Raw genomic sequence first — 18,040 nt, forward strand, 5'->3', positions numbered from 1 at the left:
CTTAAAATGTTTAAGATGTTAAAGCATTTATATCTGAATTTGTATTTGTAAATGTATTGGTAATATTTTCAGTAAAAGTGTAACTTCCTGACTATATGTTGCTGTCTTAGGAGTAAGTTCTGGACTGCTATGCATTGCAAGAAAAAAATGAATTGGTGCATACCATTAAAGGTATAAAATTTGCTACGTGCTTGAATGTTGAGAAGTACTTATCACAGCTTGAGGAAGGTTTGTTTCACTGAAGGAAGCTATAGGAACATCAATTTTCTATGAACTGCAGTAAACATATTTAGAAAATTAATTGAAACTACTTTAAAAACTCTCCATGATCCTCATTCTTCCCCCTACAGGTTTGACTATAATTTACCTTTAATTCAATATAATTAGATCAAATGCAATGAAGTTGTGAGGTGTTAATTCTAATGCTACACTTTCTTTAAGCTTATATGAATATTTTATATACTTCTTTTTCAGTTAGCTTAACTTGGAACATCACTAGATGAAGATGAAATACCCCACTGTTAAATCTTTCACAAAAAGAAAACTGTCCACCTAGGGTTTAAATCTACATCTCATCTGTATTCAAGGATTTAAGCCTGTTTAGAGCTGGTTCACACTGGTTAACATTCAGTAAAAACTATGACTACAGCTGAAATGGTTACACCAGAAATAATGCACTTGTTTCATGTCTCCTTGCTGGCAAGAATTTCTTGTGATTTGGTTTATGCATTCTCAAGCAAATAAGCCATGATCTCATTTTAGAAAGGTGGTTAAAGAAGGTACAATATACATTGAAGAACTTTATTCTCAAGTAGACTTTCCTTCTGTGCGACTGACTGTATGTGTTCACTTGTGCAATGAACACCTCCACGCAACATCCCGTGCACACTGTAGTTTGATTACAGAAGGGCACCAGCATCTTTCATTGAAGACAGTCAGCCTATGTGCTGAAGCATCAGGAATGACATGGTGCCTAATGAAAGTTAAAATTGCCTGAACACTGCTGCAGCATTCCTCAGCACTACAGGAATATTAGTCTCCGGTAGTCCTTATATTCAGTCATCTGTCTCCAGATATAGTGATGTCTCTGAATCTTTTAGCTGGAGACACAGCTAAGCCCCATGATCTTGTCTTGCTCATTCCACATAAGAAAGTATACTTGATGTGTAAGGTATGCAGTTCAGGTTCAGTCTTAAGAATACGTCTACGGAAACAAGCATAGGCTAATTTTCTGTTTCAGATGAAATTAGGATGTTATGGTAGCAATAACCTGGAGCAAGCCAATTACCAAGGAAAGGATGTTTATGGAGGATCCACCATAATCACCAGGATTTCATCAGGAACTGCGTGGATCACCTGACTCATGAAACAGCCACCACAAGTGTATCTTTAGAAAGGTGAGAGAGGAGGATGGCTGCCACAGGTTCAAAGAAATAATCCATCAACATTGAACTTTCACCATGGAACAGAATGAGAGGAACCTTAAGAAGCGATGGTGAGGGCACTGAGAAGACTTCCACACATGCTGTCAAGGCCAAAGTGACTCTTAACAAATGCACTTAATGGAGAAATCAATTTGTTTTCATTCCAAAAGGTCAGTTAGAATAATTGCAAGTCTAGTTTTAAATGAAACCAAAGGTTTGATGGATAACAAAGAAATTATTCTACTTGATGTAGGTATATCTTAATGAGTTTTTATACTAATAATCATGATTATTTTTACCCAGAATGAGCAGTTATCTTCTAATCTTAAAAGCCATTCAGAATCTACTTATGAGGTGAAGGAAGATGAAGTCAGCCTGAGTTAAATCAGACGTGAGGGCCAGGGCAGAATCCTGCATTATTAGGCATGGAAGCCATTAACACCAAAACCACCTCTGCCAAAGTGGACTTAAGCATCGCTGTGATTATGTCATGTCCTTTCAGCTGAACTTAAGGAGCAGAGATGACTACAAGCAGGGCAGTGCCTCTGGCAGGGATCCTAAAGACAGACTGAACTCCGCCCAAAAGGACCTTCTGTTTTCTTGAGAGTTTGGAGATAAAAAGCTTGGATGAGGAAATGGGAAAATGCTTGGACTTGACTTTGTCACATCCCGAGTGCAGAGAGATAAAGTGTGTTCTCTGATTCCAGAGTTAACTACTGGGTGTAGAGGATCCCTTCTCCTCACGTTAATGCTGCGTAGTTTGTCCCAGAGCCAGGGTCTATTATCAGGGGAATTATGTTAAATGAGAATATGCAAAGTTACTTTCTCTGTTTCTCATGACGTCACCTCTTCAGTGCCTCAGGCTCTCGTTTTCTCTTCATGCAATAATGTGTAAACTTGGAGAACTCCTAGTATCTTTTTCCTGAGGTTTAGGGATTTGAGTGGCACTTTTACACTAACATTTGTATCTCAGTACTTCAGGAAACATGCTTAGCAATAAACTTAGCCAGCAGAGTCCCGATAACGTCAACCTTGCATGGTGTGTGAACCTGAGAGCCATGCTGAAAATGGCTTCAAAGAGGAAAAAAAGAGACAGTGCTACTCCGTGCACTGGGAGATGTCACTCATGATCCTAATTCAGCTTGCTGTTTAGATGCAAGAGTAGAGCTTGCTCACCCTGTGAGAAGCTATTGCTGCATACGATGAATTTAATGACATTTTTGGCATAGTACTTAGAGCCATAGGAATACCTCCCTGAGATATCCCCTTTCCTACAGCCCCAAAAATATACAGTGCTTCTTCAGAACATGTAAATTCAACTGCTAGATGAAACACATCTTCAAGCCCAATGGGACTGAAGACATTCTGCTTAAATGAGCTCAGTGGGACAGAAGACACAGCTTACATGGAGCGGAAAGGTCATGGGAGATTAATTAGGCAATATTGAATTATAAGATTAAAACACCAAGGCTTAAAGAAAGAAAACCAAAACCAACAAGCCTTTCAGTAATGTCTCAGAGATAACCCTTCAGAGCAAAACAAACAAAACAAAAACAACCACACTAGATTTTTTTAAAATTATTTTTTATGTATGTGTTTTAGCAGTATTAGAAGTTGTCCATGACATAATATGAAATTGAAAGTTTAAAAACATTCTGGCTCAGCAAGGTATTCCTCAGGAACTGAGGAATTTAGTGTATACACTCTTTGCCCATAAGAAATGGTGGGGTAGAGGTTTCTATGCTTCCACTGACACCCAGTCTTGGGTCTCCAATTCTCGGCAGAAGCATATTAGGTATGTTTGTGTACCTGAAATGAGTTTTTTGGCTGTATACATTAGGGCTGCTCTTCAGCATTGGAGGTTTAACTTGATACTGACTTTAATCACTTGTAGTAATAGGTAAGGGAAGAAAAACAGATATCAATGAACAATGATTTGTGTTTTCAATTTTTGTATGCAACTAAATGCTTAATTTGATTTATGTTAGTGAATCTGGGAAAATCTTAAAATGCTAAATAGTTTTATTTATATTGCAGCGCTATCCAAAGGAGCAGTCAGGGCCATGGCCTAGATGTTCTCGTTTTCACACAGAGAAAGATGTTCCAGACTCTCTATCTTGTAAACCTTCAACTTTGCAGATATGCATCCACATATTTAAGAGTAAGCGCACACAAGAATCTTTCAACACAAACCCCATTTAACTATATTTTGATGTTTAATTAAGTAACATGGTAGGTAAGGACACAATTACAAAGCCAAGCAGATGCACAAGGTATGTAAATCAATCCTTTTATGTCTAAATAGGATTTGAGAGGATATCTCCTCTATTGGCCTGTCAAGATTTAACAAGATAAGTATCCCTGCTTAGTTCCACTACTTCACAGCTCCTTGTAAAGATATTTTTTTTTTTACATTGGTATGCTAGGGTAGGAAACATCATCATCCAAAACAAATGCATTTATATAAAAACATATTCTTCCTTTTCCCACTGCCAAGAGTGTCTCCCACTAGGGAGAAGACTATGTTTAAACTAAAGGTAAAGGTATTTCTACAGATTAGATTAACCAGTGAACCAAGGTAGGTATTGGTGGCTATGTCTTCATCTGCAGTCCTCAGTGAGAAAACATGATCTTCACTGATCCTTTGGATTGGACAATGATGGTTAACTAAAGGAGGACGACCTTTCGGAATTTTAGAATGTTCTCTAATGAGGATTTCACTCCCGACTACGTATTAACTGGCCAACATGAGCTAACTGTAATGTCTTCTCTGATGTTCAGAACAAAGTTAAGCTAGTGAAACTAGAATGGAGTTTGTATACTGAAGAAGCATCTAATGTTGACGATTATATACAATTTTATTATTTTGAACACGTTGAAAATGTTAAAAGGGAAAGTTAACATTTACATGAAAATATTTCTGTGTCTAAAATAAAACCAACACCTTCATTCCTTTAAGCAAGGTAATTAAACAATGGTAATTAAAACCATAGCCTTCACATCAGATGCTGGACCAAGTTTATTTTCTGGCTTCTCATCTGATGTTTGTGACAGCAATAATCACACTTCATTACAGGATGCATTGTAAACCTCTCCAGATCAAATCTGACAAGCTGTTTCGTGACAGCCACGCTTGGTGTGATTGAGGTGTCTGTATACCCAACATTAAGTTACTTAGGCTTATAAGCCAAAGCTTTTACAGCCCAAAAGCCACAAATCCTTACCACTTTGTTTCACACCCTTTCTTCCTTTATTGTCTCCAACAGTGGTGAAAACAGTGAGAAAAGTTACAGCTGAGACCTTGTGTGGATTTCTGAGAGGCCATTAATCACCTTGTTCCAAATTCTAACATGAAGTCTTAAATAAAGAAAAGCACTAAATTCATTCATGATGTGTTGGGTATTTCTGACTGCAAATAGGCTGTGTGAGTACAGCTGTTTCCACGTCAGTCTTCAGTGTTCACTTCTTCCTTGCTGAGCAATACTCATGTAGAAAATGTTGCCCTACTGCAGAAAAGCCTTCTGTGAAATCAGACTGTTTACACACTCCTGTGCTATTACAAAAGTCCAATCGATTCTGTTGGCTATCACAAATAGAACAGGTTCAATATCTGTGGAAAAGGTAATCAGACGCTGCCACGGAGTAATTATTTTATAGTTAGTAGATGCTGATGCCACTTCTTAGCATCTCTCCTCTTCGAAACAAAATAAAGCGTAATTTCTTTGTCTTAACTCCGTAAAGACTCAATGGGAGAACTGCAAATCCTCTGTGGAATAGTTACAATTCCACTTCACTACTTGCCACTTTCACAGAGATTTTCTTCTGTTACAGCTGTTTAAAAGGTCGGACCGTTAGAAACACATGGTTGACCAGCCTTCCCTTCAGTAAGCAAGGAGGCAGCGCAAGTCACTGCTAGATTGGTTGGGGTAGCATGGGCAACAGAAACAGTGGCAAAAGACATACAGCCTTGACAGCTTCATATGGAAGCTGGAAATAATTGGGCCATTAAGGGATGGCAACCACTTTTTGTTTATGGAATGCAATTCTTTTCCCTGTGACATCTCCACAGTCAAAGGGATGAAGAATTATTGCTACTTTGGGCATATTTAGATCTCTAGAATATTTTTTTTTAACTATTGTACCCCACCTGAAAGAATCAATCATGTGAGGTTTAAAACCAATCAGTCATTTTTCTTCTTTACATTTTGAATGTTTAGCTTCCCTAAAAGATCAATAATTACTTTTATAGGACACTATGTCTGAAGAACTTAGGTCTATCGTCTTGTAATTTTACACTGATCTGCCAAGATGTCTTCTGTGAAGATAAGAAAAAGAAATAATGCTTATTTTATTTGGTTATTTTCCTCTTCAGAACCTTTTCCTATAAAACCTGGTGAAAGAGATAAAAAAACTGGGATCTCAGTTGATCTGAAATGTTTCACATTGGTAGAAATCTCTTTGGGAAAGACTGACAAAGAAAAAGCCAGCAGAATGAGAAGGCGGAGGTTGGAGTATGGGAGCAGGATCTCCATTTTTCCAAAGGGCTTTTTCTTTTGGCCCATGTTTTTATTTTTCCTGAAGATGCCAGCATACTGTAAGCATTTAAGAAAGGGAAGGAGATATCAAGAAACAAGATCCCAGACTAGATAAAAATTAGACAGATTACTGAAGTTAAATCATCAAGCCACAGATTTAAAATTTAAAAGTTAACTTACAGACGTAACAGCAACAGTGAGTTGTGGGATAGCTATCCTGCCCTGGAGACTGACAAAAGCTCTGCAAGAAAACCCCCCAAAAACCCATAGAAAGAAAAGGTAAGCATTCTCCTTTACCTTGTGACTGGTAGGTTCAGTTCTGTTTCAGGTTTCTGGTGCATAGAGAAACACACTGAAATGAAGAAACCCCCCCAAACAAAGGATTTCTACAAGTCCTTGTTAACAACTAAAGATGACAATCTTCTGCAAAGATCACAATACCCTTTCAGGTTCTGTTAAGTCAAACAGATTTGGTTAATTCTTCCCTTTTTCTGGACCTTATGTTCCCCAGGAACCTCTCAACTGATGTTCACTTTTACGTGTACCATATTCCACTCTTCCTATTTCTCCTATTTTAAACAAGGTTTTCTAGTATCATCCATTTGAAATAAAGAGCTGTTCCCAATGTATTTTGAGAACTTGTTGCCTGTGTCCTGCTACATCTGAGTGGCAAAACTTCTCCTTTACACATACTTTTGCCCTCTGGATGCTTAATTGCTATGAAATGCCTCATCTACCCCCTCACTCTCATTGGATAGCTTAACGGTTGAAGCTAGTGCCAGCCTGTCTGCCCTGACCAACCTGCCCCTTCTCAATGCCGCAGGTTATTATAACGAGTTTCTTCCCCACCGCCTAACACCATTGCGCTGTTTATATGAGGACTGCCTCCACTTTCTGTCCTCGCACTGACAAGTTGTCGCTGCCGTGCGATACCGACCATGTCACCTCGCCCCGCTTGAAGCCGCTTCCCGCCTCAGCCTCGCGCCCGCTCAGCGGCCGCCGGCCGTTCGAAAGGGCGCCGTCAGCCCGCGCGTGCGCGCTCCCCGCCCGCGGGAGGCGAGGGGGCGGAGCGCCCGCTGCCCGCCGCGCCCTGGCGCGGCGGCTGGTCGAGACGGAGGAACTACCTGTCCCGGCATGCCCCGCGCGGCCCGCGCCCCACGGCCGCGGCGAGCGGCCCCGCTGCAGGGCACGCCGGGAGCTGTAGTTCCCTGGCGCTGGGTATTGTCTCTCCCCTTTCTCTGTCCGGGAACCCGACCGCCACCCCTGCCGGGTGAGTGCAGTGACTGACAGCTCCAAGCAGCCAGTGGCCGCGGCGCTGTGTGGCGGAGCCCCGGCGCCCGTCTCCTCGGTGACCGGGGAGCTGGTGCCTCAGTAGAGTAGCCGGAGTCCTGGGGGACGGAGGTGAGTGGGTCTAAGGGGAGGCTCTCCCATCCCCCTCGCAGCCGAGCGCCTGGCCCGGGACGCCGCTCGGGGTGCGGCGGCGGCGGGGCAGCAGATGGGCGGTGTGAGGGGAGCTGAGGGGGGAGGGGAGCGCGGCGGAGGGAGCCGAGGGGGAGGGCAGCGTCCGCGCCGCCCCCTCTGCGCGCCCCTTGGGCTGCGGCGCTGGCCGCGACCCCCGGCGGGCAGCGCTGCGGGGTGCGGGGTCCCGGGGGTGTCCCGTGCCCTCCCGTCTGTTTTTACCGCTTGAGTTTTCAAACCGCCCCTGCGGGCTCAGGTGCCGCGTCTCTCCTCCCGCAGCTCCACCCTCCCGGCGAGCGGCTGCCCCGCGCACCGCTGCTGCGGGCGGGTAGCGGCGGCGCTGACCCCCGCCCCGCGGCCTGCGGGTCGCCGTGCCCCGCGGGCTGCCTCCGCGCCCCCGGGGCAGCGCCGGGTGCGGGACCCCCCCTCCCCACTGGGGCGGCGGGCCGCTGCAGCCGGGTCCCCTGTGCCGCCCCCCTGTGCCGCCCCGGGAAGCCGGCGGCGGGAGCTGGCCGTGCCCCGCCAAGCTCTCGCCTTTGACTGCGAGCCGTGCCCAGCCTGTTCCCGACCGCTGTTATCCCTCAGCAGACCCCGCGTGTCGCTGCCTTCAGCTGGAAATGCTGCCCTTTTCCGCGGCGTCCCGGCAGTTCGGAACGTATTTGCAAGAAAAGGGGGGGGAACAAAATGCCAAACTACCAACAAAGCACCTTTTCACCTTCTTAAATACAGCAGATAAATTAATCTGCGTTGTAAACACATGACTGTTTATGCAGTGGCTTTAGAAAACTTTGTCCTTAGTCGCATGGGTCTTGTCAAGACAGAACAGCCAATGCGCCATTTGTGTTCTTGCACTTTGTACGCTGGCTTCGGTGTGAGAAGAGTTTTTATTAACAACTGTTTTCCAGCCTGCTGTAACTAATTAAAGTCAGTATTTTTTGAACGATCAAGCTAGGTATGCCTGTTTGTTTTCTGGCAAAGTGGTTGCTGCTTATTCAGGAAACAATGGTATGTCTTGCCAATTGTGAATTGCTGATAAGATTTTTTTTAATTAAAATATTGTTTCAGCCCAAGTTCTCAAACAACTGGTAGCTGTCTTAGACAGGTTGTGCTGTTATATTTCTTGTGTAACTTGTCTGTAAACATGTACCACATTTGAATAGTGAGTGGAATTCAAATTTCATAACTTCAGTTGGGCTTTGTAGTGACATCACTTGTGAAAGTCAGTTCTGCCTTAATGAGTGGCATCCATGCTGAAAAGTTTTGCGGCACTTCAAGGTGTGTGTGTGTGCGGGGTGAGGGAACAGGCTCTCTCCTCTGTGCATGCTTTATCCTCTTACAGTCTCACCATTAAAAAAACACAGCGAAGCCAACCAGTTATCTGCTTTTAAAATAATAAAAAGCAGTGCATTACCATGGATCCTGTTATGCTGAGTGTCAGGCTTTTTCAAAATGAACTGGTGATCAGTAATATAGTCTTAAACTTCATGCACCCTCACTGCTCTGTGTAACAAGGTTATAGTCTTAACATAGACTATGGCAGGAGTATGCCTTCTGTTTCTGTTCTTTTTGTTGCTATGAGTTAACAAGAGCAGAAGCAGGAAACAAACCACCTCTACCTTGAAAGCAAGCAAATAAGCATTATTTTCTCTTGAGGGTTTGAAAATGACATGAAAAGATAGCACTTACGCTAGGATGTGTAAAAACATTACATGAAGAAATGCAGTATTTCTGGGATAAACTACAGTTCAACTGTAACTGGTATTTCTGGGTGTTTTATACCCCCAAAATAATTGATTGAAATGGTAGACCAGAATGTGTGCTGGCAGAACGCTGGAGTGTTTCTTTTTGTTTTGCAGTTCTGTGACAAAGCTGATGTACTTGGACAAATTATGTTATTTCACATACTTGAACAACTTTTAATGTGTATGTTAGTGTTTCTGTCTGAAATGTCCTGTGAAATATTTCGTACTTATTAAACTGTATTTGTTTTGTGTCATATTACTAAGCTGTGTCGGAACAAACTTTGATGAATTTTCTGAAATGATAGTATTTTATATTTTTGATGTTCTCCAAATGATACTAGAAATTCTGTATTTTCAGTGTTTTTATTAAGTATATTGAAATGTTGCAAAACTCTTATTGAGATTTAGTTACTATGCATTGCAAATTACTCTGCTTTCATAGGCCTGCTTTCTGCTATAAAATGCACATATACTCCTGACTAATAGTCACTGATGTGTTCTGGTATTGTACAGACTTTTTTCTTTAAGACTTACTTAATCATGCTTAATGATAGCAGAAAGTCAAAGTAAGCTTGGCCATGGGTAGTATTGTGGTGTAACTGTTTTTCTGACCTGTTGTGTATGACTGAATGTAGTTTTGCTATCAAATTAGTAAAATTCAGTGCTGTAATTATTAGAAGTAATTATACTAGTATATGATTGGTAGGCTTGTTAAGATTTGGTATTTAATTTAACCTGAAAATCAACAGCTCAAATAATTTTATCTTTGGTTAGTTGTGACTGTTATCACAGGTTATATAGGTCACTAACAATTGCATGTTTTGGTAAACATGCAGATGCCCACAAAGCAGCTAAAATGGTGAATAATGTCTTTGTTTCACTGGATACACTACACATTTTGTAATTTATTACAGGAAGTGGATATTCAGACATATGATTACTTTGAAACTGTGGAAGTTTGTGCCATTTTTGTACAACATCTCTTTAGCTTCAGGTGTTAAATCTGCAAAGAAATTAAAAAAAAACTTAGACAATTAGGTAATTTGATAATTTAGTTCTGAACTAGTTTGTTAACGATTTGTGAGTTGTTCTTTGTTGGAATCTCTCTGGTTCTGAGAAACACTATTTCAGTAATTTTTCCATTTGCCTATCATGCCATTTCTGCAGTAAAACATATTTTAATGTTGAGGGTTCTTGCAGAAGAGCTGCATTTGTCCTTTGTCATGCAGTTTCCTATATAAATATAATAAGCTGTTATTTGTCATGGGTGTGATTAGCACAAAAAGTGCACAATAATATTCAGCTACTGAGGGAGGGAAGAGATGGCTTTTACAGTGGATGTAATGCAGCTTTGTGGGGATTTTGTTTGTTTGTTGGTGTTTTTTTTAAATATATATACACATTGATAGCAAAACACCCTTTAATGTTGAATTACTTCCTAACTTTACACTCACAAAATTACACAAATATACTAATAGCTAAAAGTCTTCACACCTCTGGGACTTCATCATTAGATAAAAGTAATGTATTAGCAGCCTGCTGTTTTGTTTTTATAGTGGTCAGGTTTGGGAATCATGTTATCTTATCAGTAGTTATCATCTGGAATAAATGCTTGATGTGTAAAGGGCATAGATTGTGAAGGCAAATAGATAAATTGACTTGCAGGTAGAGTTAGAAGGCCTGTCATAGCAAATGTGGAATCATGAGGTAAGACAGTGCTTCCCAAGAGCAGACTAACTGTATTTTCATTGTGTGACTTTTATAGTTGCATTTAGTGTATTTTTTATAGATTAGAAAGATAACTGGAAAAATCTGTTGGGTTTTTTTTTTTTTTTTTATCAGGCTCTTCAACATTACAATATTGAGTCTTAAGGTTTTTTTGGTAATGACTGCTTTTTATTATATTTTTTCATCAGAGTATTTATAATCTAATACTCTTTCAATTGTTTCCTTTCCTTTTGCAAGCTAGTAGCACACTTTTAGGTGCCAGTTACTACAGTGCTTTGTGTTGACCTGGTTAGCAGCACGGTTTTGGAGGGTACCCAAGGAACACATTAGGCTATTCTCCAGACAACTGAGAAAAAAATTATTCACTGTAAGACAAATTAAAACATGTATATATTCATGCTCCTAGATAGCAGGTTTTTATTTACTGTTGGGCATTTGTTGGTTCGTTTTTTTTTTGGTTGGAGAACTATGTCTTGAAGTTATTATTTTCAGAAAGTACCAGACGTAGTTAGGGATAGCTGAATGCACAGTGATCTCTTGGTTCACAAGTTTAGCCTCATCAGGAAAAAGTCACTATGTTTAAGGCACAAGACTGGATGCAAGTTGACAGGGGTCTTTTACAGCAATGTGTGAGTTTGGTGAAATGTTTGCAGAGCACTTCTTATGTTATGATTTCCATTTAAAGGTTAAGTGTGACATTTCATTACTTCTTAAAGCTAAGTTTTTTGGGTTTTTTTCCTCAGATTATAGGGGGACTGTTGTTATTTAAGCTAGATAATTGCTATATTAAAACAATTTGCAAAAACCATACTACATTGAACAGTCACAGCTGCAGCATGGAGACATAAAAACCTGATGTCCCTCTGTTAAAAAAAAAAAGCAAACTAAAAACCTCAAAGTACAGCCAAGTGGATGTCTTCTGGTATCTTGAAGGATGTCCTGTTTAGGATTTGGAAGGGTCCTAAGGGAATCGCATCCTGTAGTTGAGTATTTAGCAGAATATTCAAGAAACAACAGTGATGTTTTTAAATTTGGTAATCGGACAGCTCATATATAGTTAGGTAGTTAAGACTTTGATCCTAAATTGTGTTTGATTTTTGTGTGTGTGTAGAATGTTTGAAGTTACGGTCTTTCTGTTTGGTCTATCCCAGGCAAAAATACTGTGAAAGTAGTGTGCTGTGGATTGTATCATGTTTTGAATGTGGTTGGGTTTTTTTGTTATTTCTGTAGCTGAGAGCAGTTATCAGAAGGATTTCTTGGTCATTTTTCTTCCATGCAAGTAGGAGATTGGACACCACTAATTTAACACTTTAGATACGATGAATGTGTGTCTCTCCATGTGTGTATATATATTTATGTGTATTTATCTAAAAAGTTGCCCACATATACAAGATACCTGCTTTGAGTACCTTACACACTTTAAGTATGTTACAGTATGACTGAGTTATGAATAAGCCTGTGGACTAGCTCAGAGCAGTAATTATTTTCAGATTAGTTCTCACTTAATCAGACTGAGTTTATTGCAATTTTATGTAGCTGTAGTCCTCCTGCTACTTCAGTCAGTCATCCTCCAGACGTGTGGAAGTAAAAGTTCATATGATGCAACAAGGGTATAGTTTCAAAAGTTGAACAAGTTGTCATTTCTATTCTTTGTGTTAAGACATTTCTCATTTTAACCTGCTTAGTGGAGGAACCCTGTCTAAACCAATGGAATTTACCTGGGTATAATTGGAACAACACATCCAGACTTCAGTGTCAACACCAAAATGTAATGAAATCTGCTATTTCTTGCTGTTCATATAAAGCGGCTTTATCTTAATTGTAAAGTCATGCTGAGATTAATACTGGCAGCATGTGGAGTTCCTTTTTTCTTCCTCTTTTTTTTTTGAAATTTTAGGCTAAACTGAAACACATTGAAGTTGGAATGACTGACTGAAATGCATTTTTTTTATACTGTTTGCTTTCTGACATTATTTTTTAGTAGATTGATCGGTGTAGCAAAGTAAATTGATTTTGTATACCTTTGGTCTAATACATGATTGAATGGCCATTTGTTGTGTATGTAACTGAAATGTATGTGCAAAAGTTGAAGTTTGAGACACTTATTTTATTCTGCCTTTACAGTCACTCAGTGGAGAGATAACAGGCAATTCTAGGGGTAACTTCTCTAACCTGTTTTACATGGATACATTTGGTACCTGTTTCTATACATGGAGTATAATGTGGGGTGGGCTGTAGCCGAATAGACACACTTGAGCTCTAATTTTTATGTTGCTGGGAAAGGACAGATGAGCTTCATCCAGGATTTTCACTGTGCTGTAAAATTTGGTGGTATTCTGGCAGTAATCCAGAAGTTAATTGAATAGTAGGTAGTGTGGTAGAGTTTGGGAAGATGTTACATGCTGTAGTATAAAAACACTGGCTGTACATCAGAAGACTTAGATTCTGTTCTTTGCTTTGCCATTCAGTTACTTTCTTATTTCGGACAGCCACTTTATTTGCATTTGCTACTGCTTTTTCATCAGTAAAATTAAGACTGTGGTACCTGTCCTTTTCAAATTGTTTTGAGTGTTGTGTTGATTCTCTAGCAGTAGTTTTTGGTAGAGTTCACTAGCAATGTTTCTGAACGCTAAAGGGAATACTGGGTGCTATAAAACGTGAAATATGACTGAGAATTAAAATGTCCTTTTTTTTTTTCTTTCTTTCTTTAGAGCTTCATCAGATGAAGAAGTGATACTCTTGAAACATGACAGGAAAAGAGACTAAATAAAAGTTTTCCTATTTCAGGAAAAAAAACCCAAAATGTATAGACCAGGGGAAACGGTCAAACGTCGACTCAACATGCATGCCGCTTCTCGGATACGAAGCGTGGAAGTTGCTAGAGGAAGAGCAGGTTATGGGTTTACCCTTTCTGGACAAGCTCCTTGTGTTCTTAGTTGTGTTATGAAAGGAAGCCCTGCAGATTATGTTGGACTTAAAGCAGGAGATCAGATATTTGCAGTTAATGAAATCAATGTGAAAAAAGCCTCTCATGAAGATGTAGTGAAACTTATAGGAAAATGTTCTGGAGTCCTGCATATGGTCATTGCTGAAGGGATTAGTCATATGGATTCATGTTCAAGTGATGAAGAAGTTGGTTTTTATGATGGGAAGGGGTGGCTGAAACCCAAACCTGACTCTAAAGCTCTGGGTATAAACAGAGCAGAGAAAGTTGTTGAAGAAATGCAGTCCGGTGGCATTTTCAACATGATCTTTGAGAACCCTACTCTTTGTGCTGGTAATGCAGATAATTCTGCACCAAAACAAAGGTCGTTTTCAATTTCTGCTGGTACTAAATTTGAAACTGGCAATGAAAGTGTAAGCAATCCAAACCTGCTGTCAAGGGAAGAAATATCCAGAGTCCTGAACGATGATTCAGTTTTTAGAGTTGGACTAGAGAGTGTGGAAGACTTTGGATTAGATGCAAGCATTTTAAATGTTGCCATGATTGTAGGTTACCTAGGCTCGATTGAACTTCCTTCAACAACCTCGAATTTGGAAAATGAGAGCTTGCAGGCTATTCGTGGATGCATGAGACGTCTGCGAGCAGAACAAAAAATCCATTCACTAGTGATGATGAAGATAATGCATGACTGTATTCAACTCTGCAGTGACAAATCCGGTGTAGTGGCAGAATATCCTGCAGAGAAACTGGCATTCAGTGCTGTTTGCCCAGATGATAGAAGATTCTTTGGACTAGTTACAATGCAGACAAATGATGATGCAAGCTTTGCTCTGGAAGATGAAGGTGTTCTGAGGACATCTTGCCATGTTTTTATGGTGGATCCTGAACTATTTCACCATAAAATTCACCAGGGCATAGCAAGACGTTTTGGACTGGAATGTACAGCAGATCCGGACACAAATGGCTGTCTAGAGTTCCCAACGTCATCTCTACCTGTTCTTCAGTTTATTTCTGTCCTGTATAGGGATATGGGAGAATTGATTGAGGGAATGCGTGCAAGAGCTTTTCTTGATGGTGATGCAGATGCTCATCAGAATAACAGTACAAGCAGTAACAGTGATAGTGGAATTGGAAATTTTAACCAAGAAGAAAAGAATAATAGGGTTTTGGTGGTTGATTTAGGGAGCAATCCAAGTAAACACATTCCTAACAGCATGTGGGAAAATCCAGTAGGAAGGGGACAAAATCAGCCTGCTTCCCATTGGAATGGCTTCTGTCATGAACAAGAAGGAAACGTTCCTTTAGAAGTAATTCAGAATGATAAGTCCCAAAATGTAAGCAAACACCTAAGTCCTTCTGCTCGTATTGAAGTTCCCCTGGTTTCCTCCCGAAATTCAGTACCCCCATCAAAGAAAAATGCTGCAGGCATAGGCAATCAAAGGTGGTTGCCTGTGCATGTTTTACAAGAATGGCAGCATGGAAATGCTAGTGACCAGGAGTCCTACACTGATTCTACGGATGGCTGGTCAAGTGTTAACTGTGGAACTCTTCCCCCACCAATGAGTAAGATTCCAGCTGACAGGTACAGAGTTGATGGCAGCTTTGGTCAGCCTCAGTTAAAATCTCATAAAAATGAATGGTCTAAGAAGATGTTTTGCATGCAGAACAAATTTGCCCCTCCACACAGTATCAGGAAGTCTAAAGAAGATAAAAAGGTAAGAATGTAATGATGCTGGTTCCTAAAAAACAAAAATGCGTGCCCAACAGCCTATGGTATTTTTACACCATAATATTTGCACACTAAAATTTAAACATGTATTTTATAATTTACAAAATTTCAGATGAAGAAAATAATATAGTTCTTTCTCCTTCACTGAGGCTTTGCATATTCCTGTTTTAATTGACTGCAGCTCTGGAATTGTAAGTTTGTGGGAAGCGTTGTCTGTTAGAGCTTTCTCACATTTCTTCTGGTCTCTTCATTGTTTCCAAATGTTGCAGTGGCATTGCAATAAAAGGAGACATGACATTCTAGCAACTTCAGTTCCTTCTGACCTCCAGCAGCAAAAGAATGGAAACAGTCTGGATCTTCAGTCTGGTTCCTTTTTTATAGAAGGCTGGCTTGCAAATGGTATTATTTTAGTGATATCTATTTTTATAGAGATGTAGTCTAATCATTAGTAAAAAACTTGTGTTATACACATTTAACTTTAACTGAGACAATATTTTTATAAAAATTTGCTCTGTCAAACGTTTCAATCCAAGTAGATTTAAACCTACGTCAAAGGATAATTGTTAGTGGTGAATATAGTGTCCACCGTTAAGTCACAAATCTGACATTCTGCCAGTAAACTGTAATTCAGATTTTATTCCAAATTACTGCTTCATTTACTTGTTTTGTCTACTATTAGGCTTCTATAAACCACAGTGAGAAGATGTAAAAAGTGTGGGAGGGGTATCCAACATAATTATGTACCATTTGCTTTGTCACATACAGGTTTGCTGTTGAGGGAACTAATTTCATGGGAGTCTGTTGTTTATAGCTGGGATTCTAGTAAAGCGGAGGCCATTTGTGCTAAACTAAACGAGTTACTAGCACAGTTGTATCTAAAACATTTGTCGACTCCAGGGAAAGACACAACCTTAAACTCCAAAACAGTATTGAAGAAGCATTGTCCTTTCATGAGGAAGTATTGCTTATATGATTGATTCAACTGTCCATCATGCTATCCAAGTCTGCTTTTGAAGAAAATGTTTTTTTCACCTGGTTAAAAATATCCAACTGCTGCTGAAGTGGATTACAGTAGAGATTCATTAGTTGTTTCATATTTTATAAACAATATCTTTGCATTGGTGTGACACTCAAGCATAGATGCATAGAGTTTTTGGGGATTAGAATGTAGAAATTCAGAAAATTTTGGTGTGGAAAGAGAAATTAATTTTTATTGCTTTTCTTGCACTGTGAAGCCAACAACTTTCTCATACATTCTTTTGTGTGCTTTTTGTGCTGAAAATGAAAAAATGAACTAGTATATATAATAGTATATTTTTAAGGTGAAGTGACTGCTGCAGGCAGCAATGTTTTCCAGACCCACAATAATGTAATAAATTTCAAGTCATCTTAAATAGGTGGTGATTCACACTTTTCAAAAACCAAATAGAAATTACCCAAATGGAAACATTTCATGTGTAAACATTGCCCACCCAAACTACCTATCCATCAATTCTATCTGCTACTCTGAAGACTATGTGCTCCTTATCTCTTTGCTGGTGGACCAAGGAAAAGGCCTTTTTATATGCGGCACCTGGTGCAGATGCATTTTGAATGTTGGTCCCAAGTGCTCCTTGGGAACTGGACCAGCTGCATGGGATGCTGTTGAAATTCCTTCAGAGTCTCTGCAACAAATTTATGTCTGCAGTGTTATTCATGGTAGTAATATGAATTAGATTTTTTTTTTCCCCTGGGAGATTTAAAACTGAAAATATTCCTGAAATGTTTGAAACTTTTATTTCATGGAAGTCAAGAATATGCCAATGAAAATCTCATAGACAATTTTACATTTTAAGATGGAAGATGTTCTATGTGTGGGTAAACAATAATAATATCTCACCTACTGTATCATTCAGATCAGTATACACCAGTATATATGTTCCAACACTAAATGTCTCAGTCTTCCCTTTTAAGTGTATTTACTAATAAAATAGGCATTCTCTTCTTCGATTAATAACAAATCTGTTTGCAAGTCTCATTTAAAATGTTCCTACGTGGCTTTAGCATTTAGTCTCCTCATTAAGGCTACAGAACCTCTTTTGCATTTTTATTTTGTTTTTCAGTATTATTGAAGGCTACTAAAACTGATGAGAAAAGCTCATGGAAGTCTTGAAATCATTTGCAAGCATGAGTTGCAAGCACTTAGCATTATTCAGAGCAATTCATAAAGATGAAGTAGTACTATGTTCTTACCTTAAATCTTTAATGAAAAATAGTCAGGGGATGTCATTATTGATGAATGTACCTCTGTACTTCTTTAAGTACTGCAGAAATAGAGAAAATCTATGTTTTTGCATATTAGAGCACTAATTTGCTTTCATAAATAATGATAATTAGAAATTCAGACCCTCTTTTTGCTTTGTGTGAAGAGAAGAGGTAAGACTGTTAATTCTAAAACATTATTCAGATGGATTAGATGCTGGGTTCTGGAAAACTATGTG

At 39.6% G+C, this 18,040-nt stretch overlaps 1 protein-coding gene across 3 annotated transcripts in view; it reads left to right on the forward strand.

Annotated features, from left to right (window-relative positions):
• The first annotated feature begins 7,242 nt into the window (after window positions 1–7,242).
• Window positions 7,243–18,040, forward strand: part of RGS12 (regulator of G protein signaling 12) — an 87,931-nt gene continuing 77,133 nt past the window's right edge. For all 3 annotated transcript variants that reach the window (XM_040593014.1, XM_040593016.1, XM_040593027.1), the window contains exons 1-2: window positions 7,243–7,360; window positions 13,599–15,546. In XM_040593014.1, coding sequence (XP_040448948.1) covers window positions 13,690–15,546 — 1,857 coding nt within the window. In that variant the 5' untranslated portion in view covers window positions 7,243–7,360; window positions 13,599–13,689. The remainder of the gene's footprint in view (window positions 7,361–13,598; window positions 15,547–18,040) is intronic.

Source organism: Falco naumanni, chromosome 1, assembly GCF_017639655.2.
Source record: "Falco naumanni isolate bFalNau1 chromosome 1, bFalNau1.pat, whole genome shotgun sequence".
NCBI classification, from domain to species: Eukaryota; Metazoa; Chordata; class Aves; order Falconiformes; family Falconidae; genus Falco; species Falco naumanni.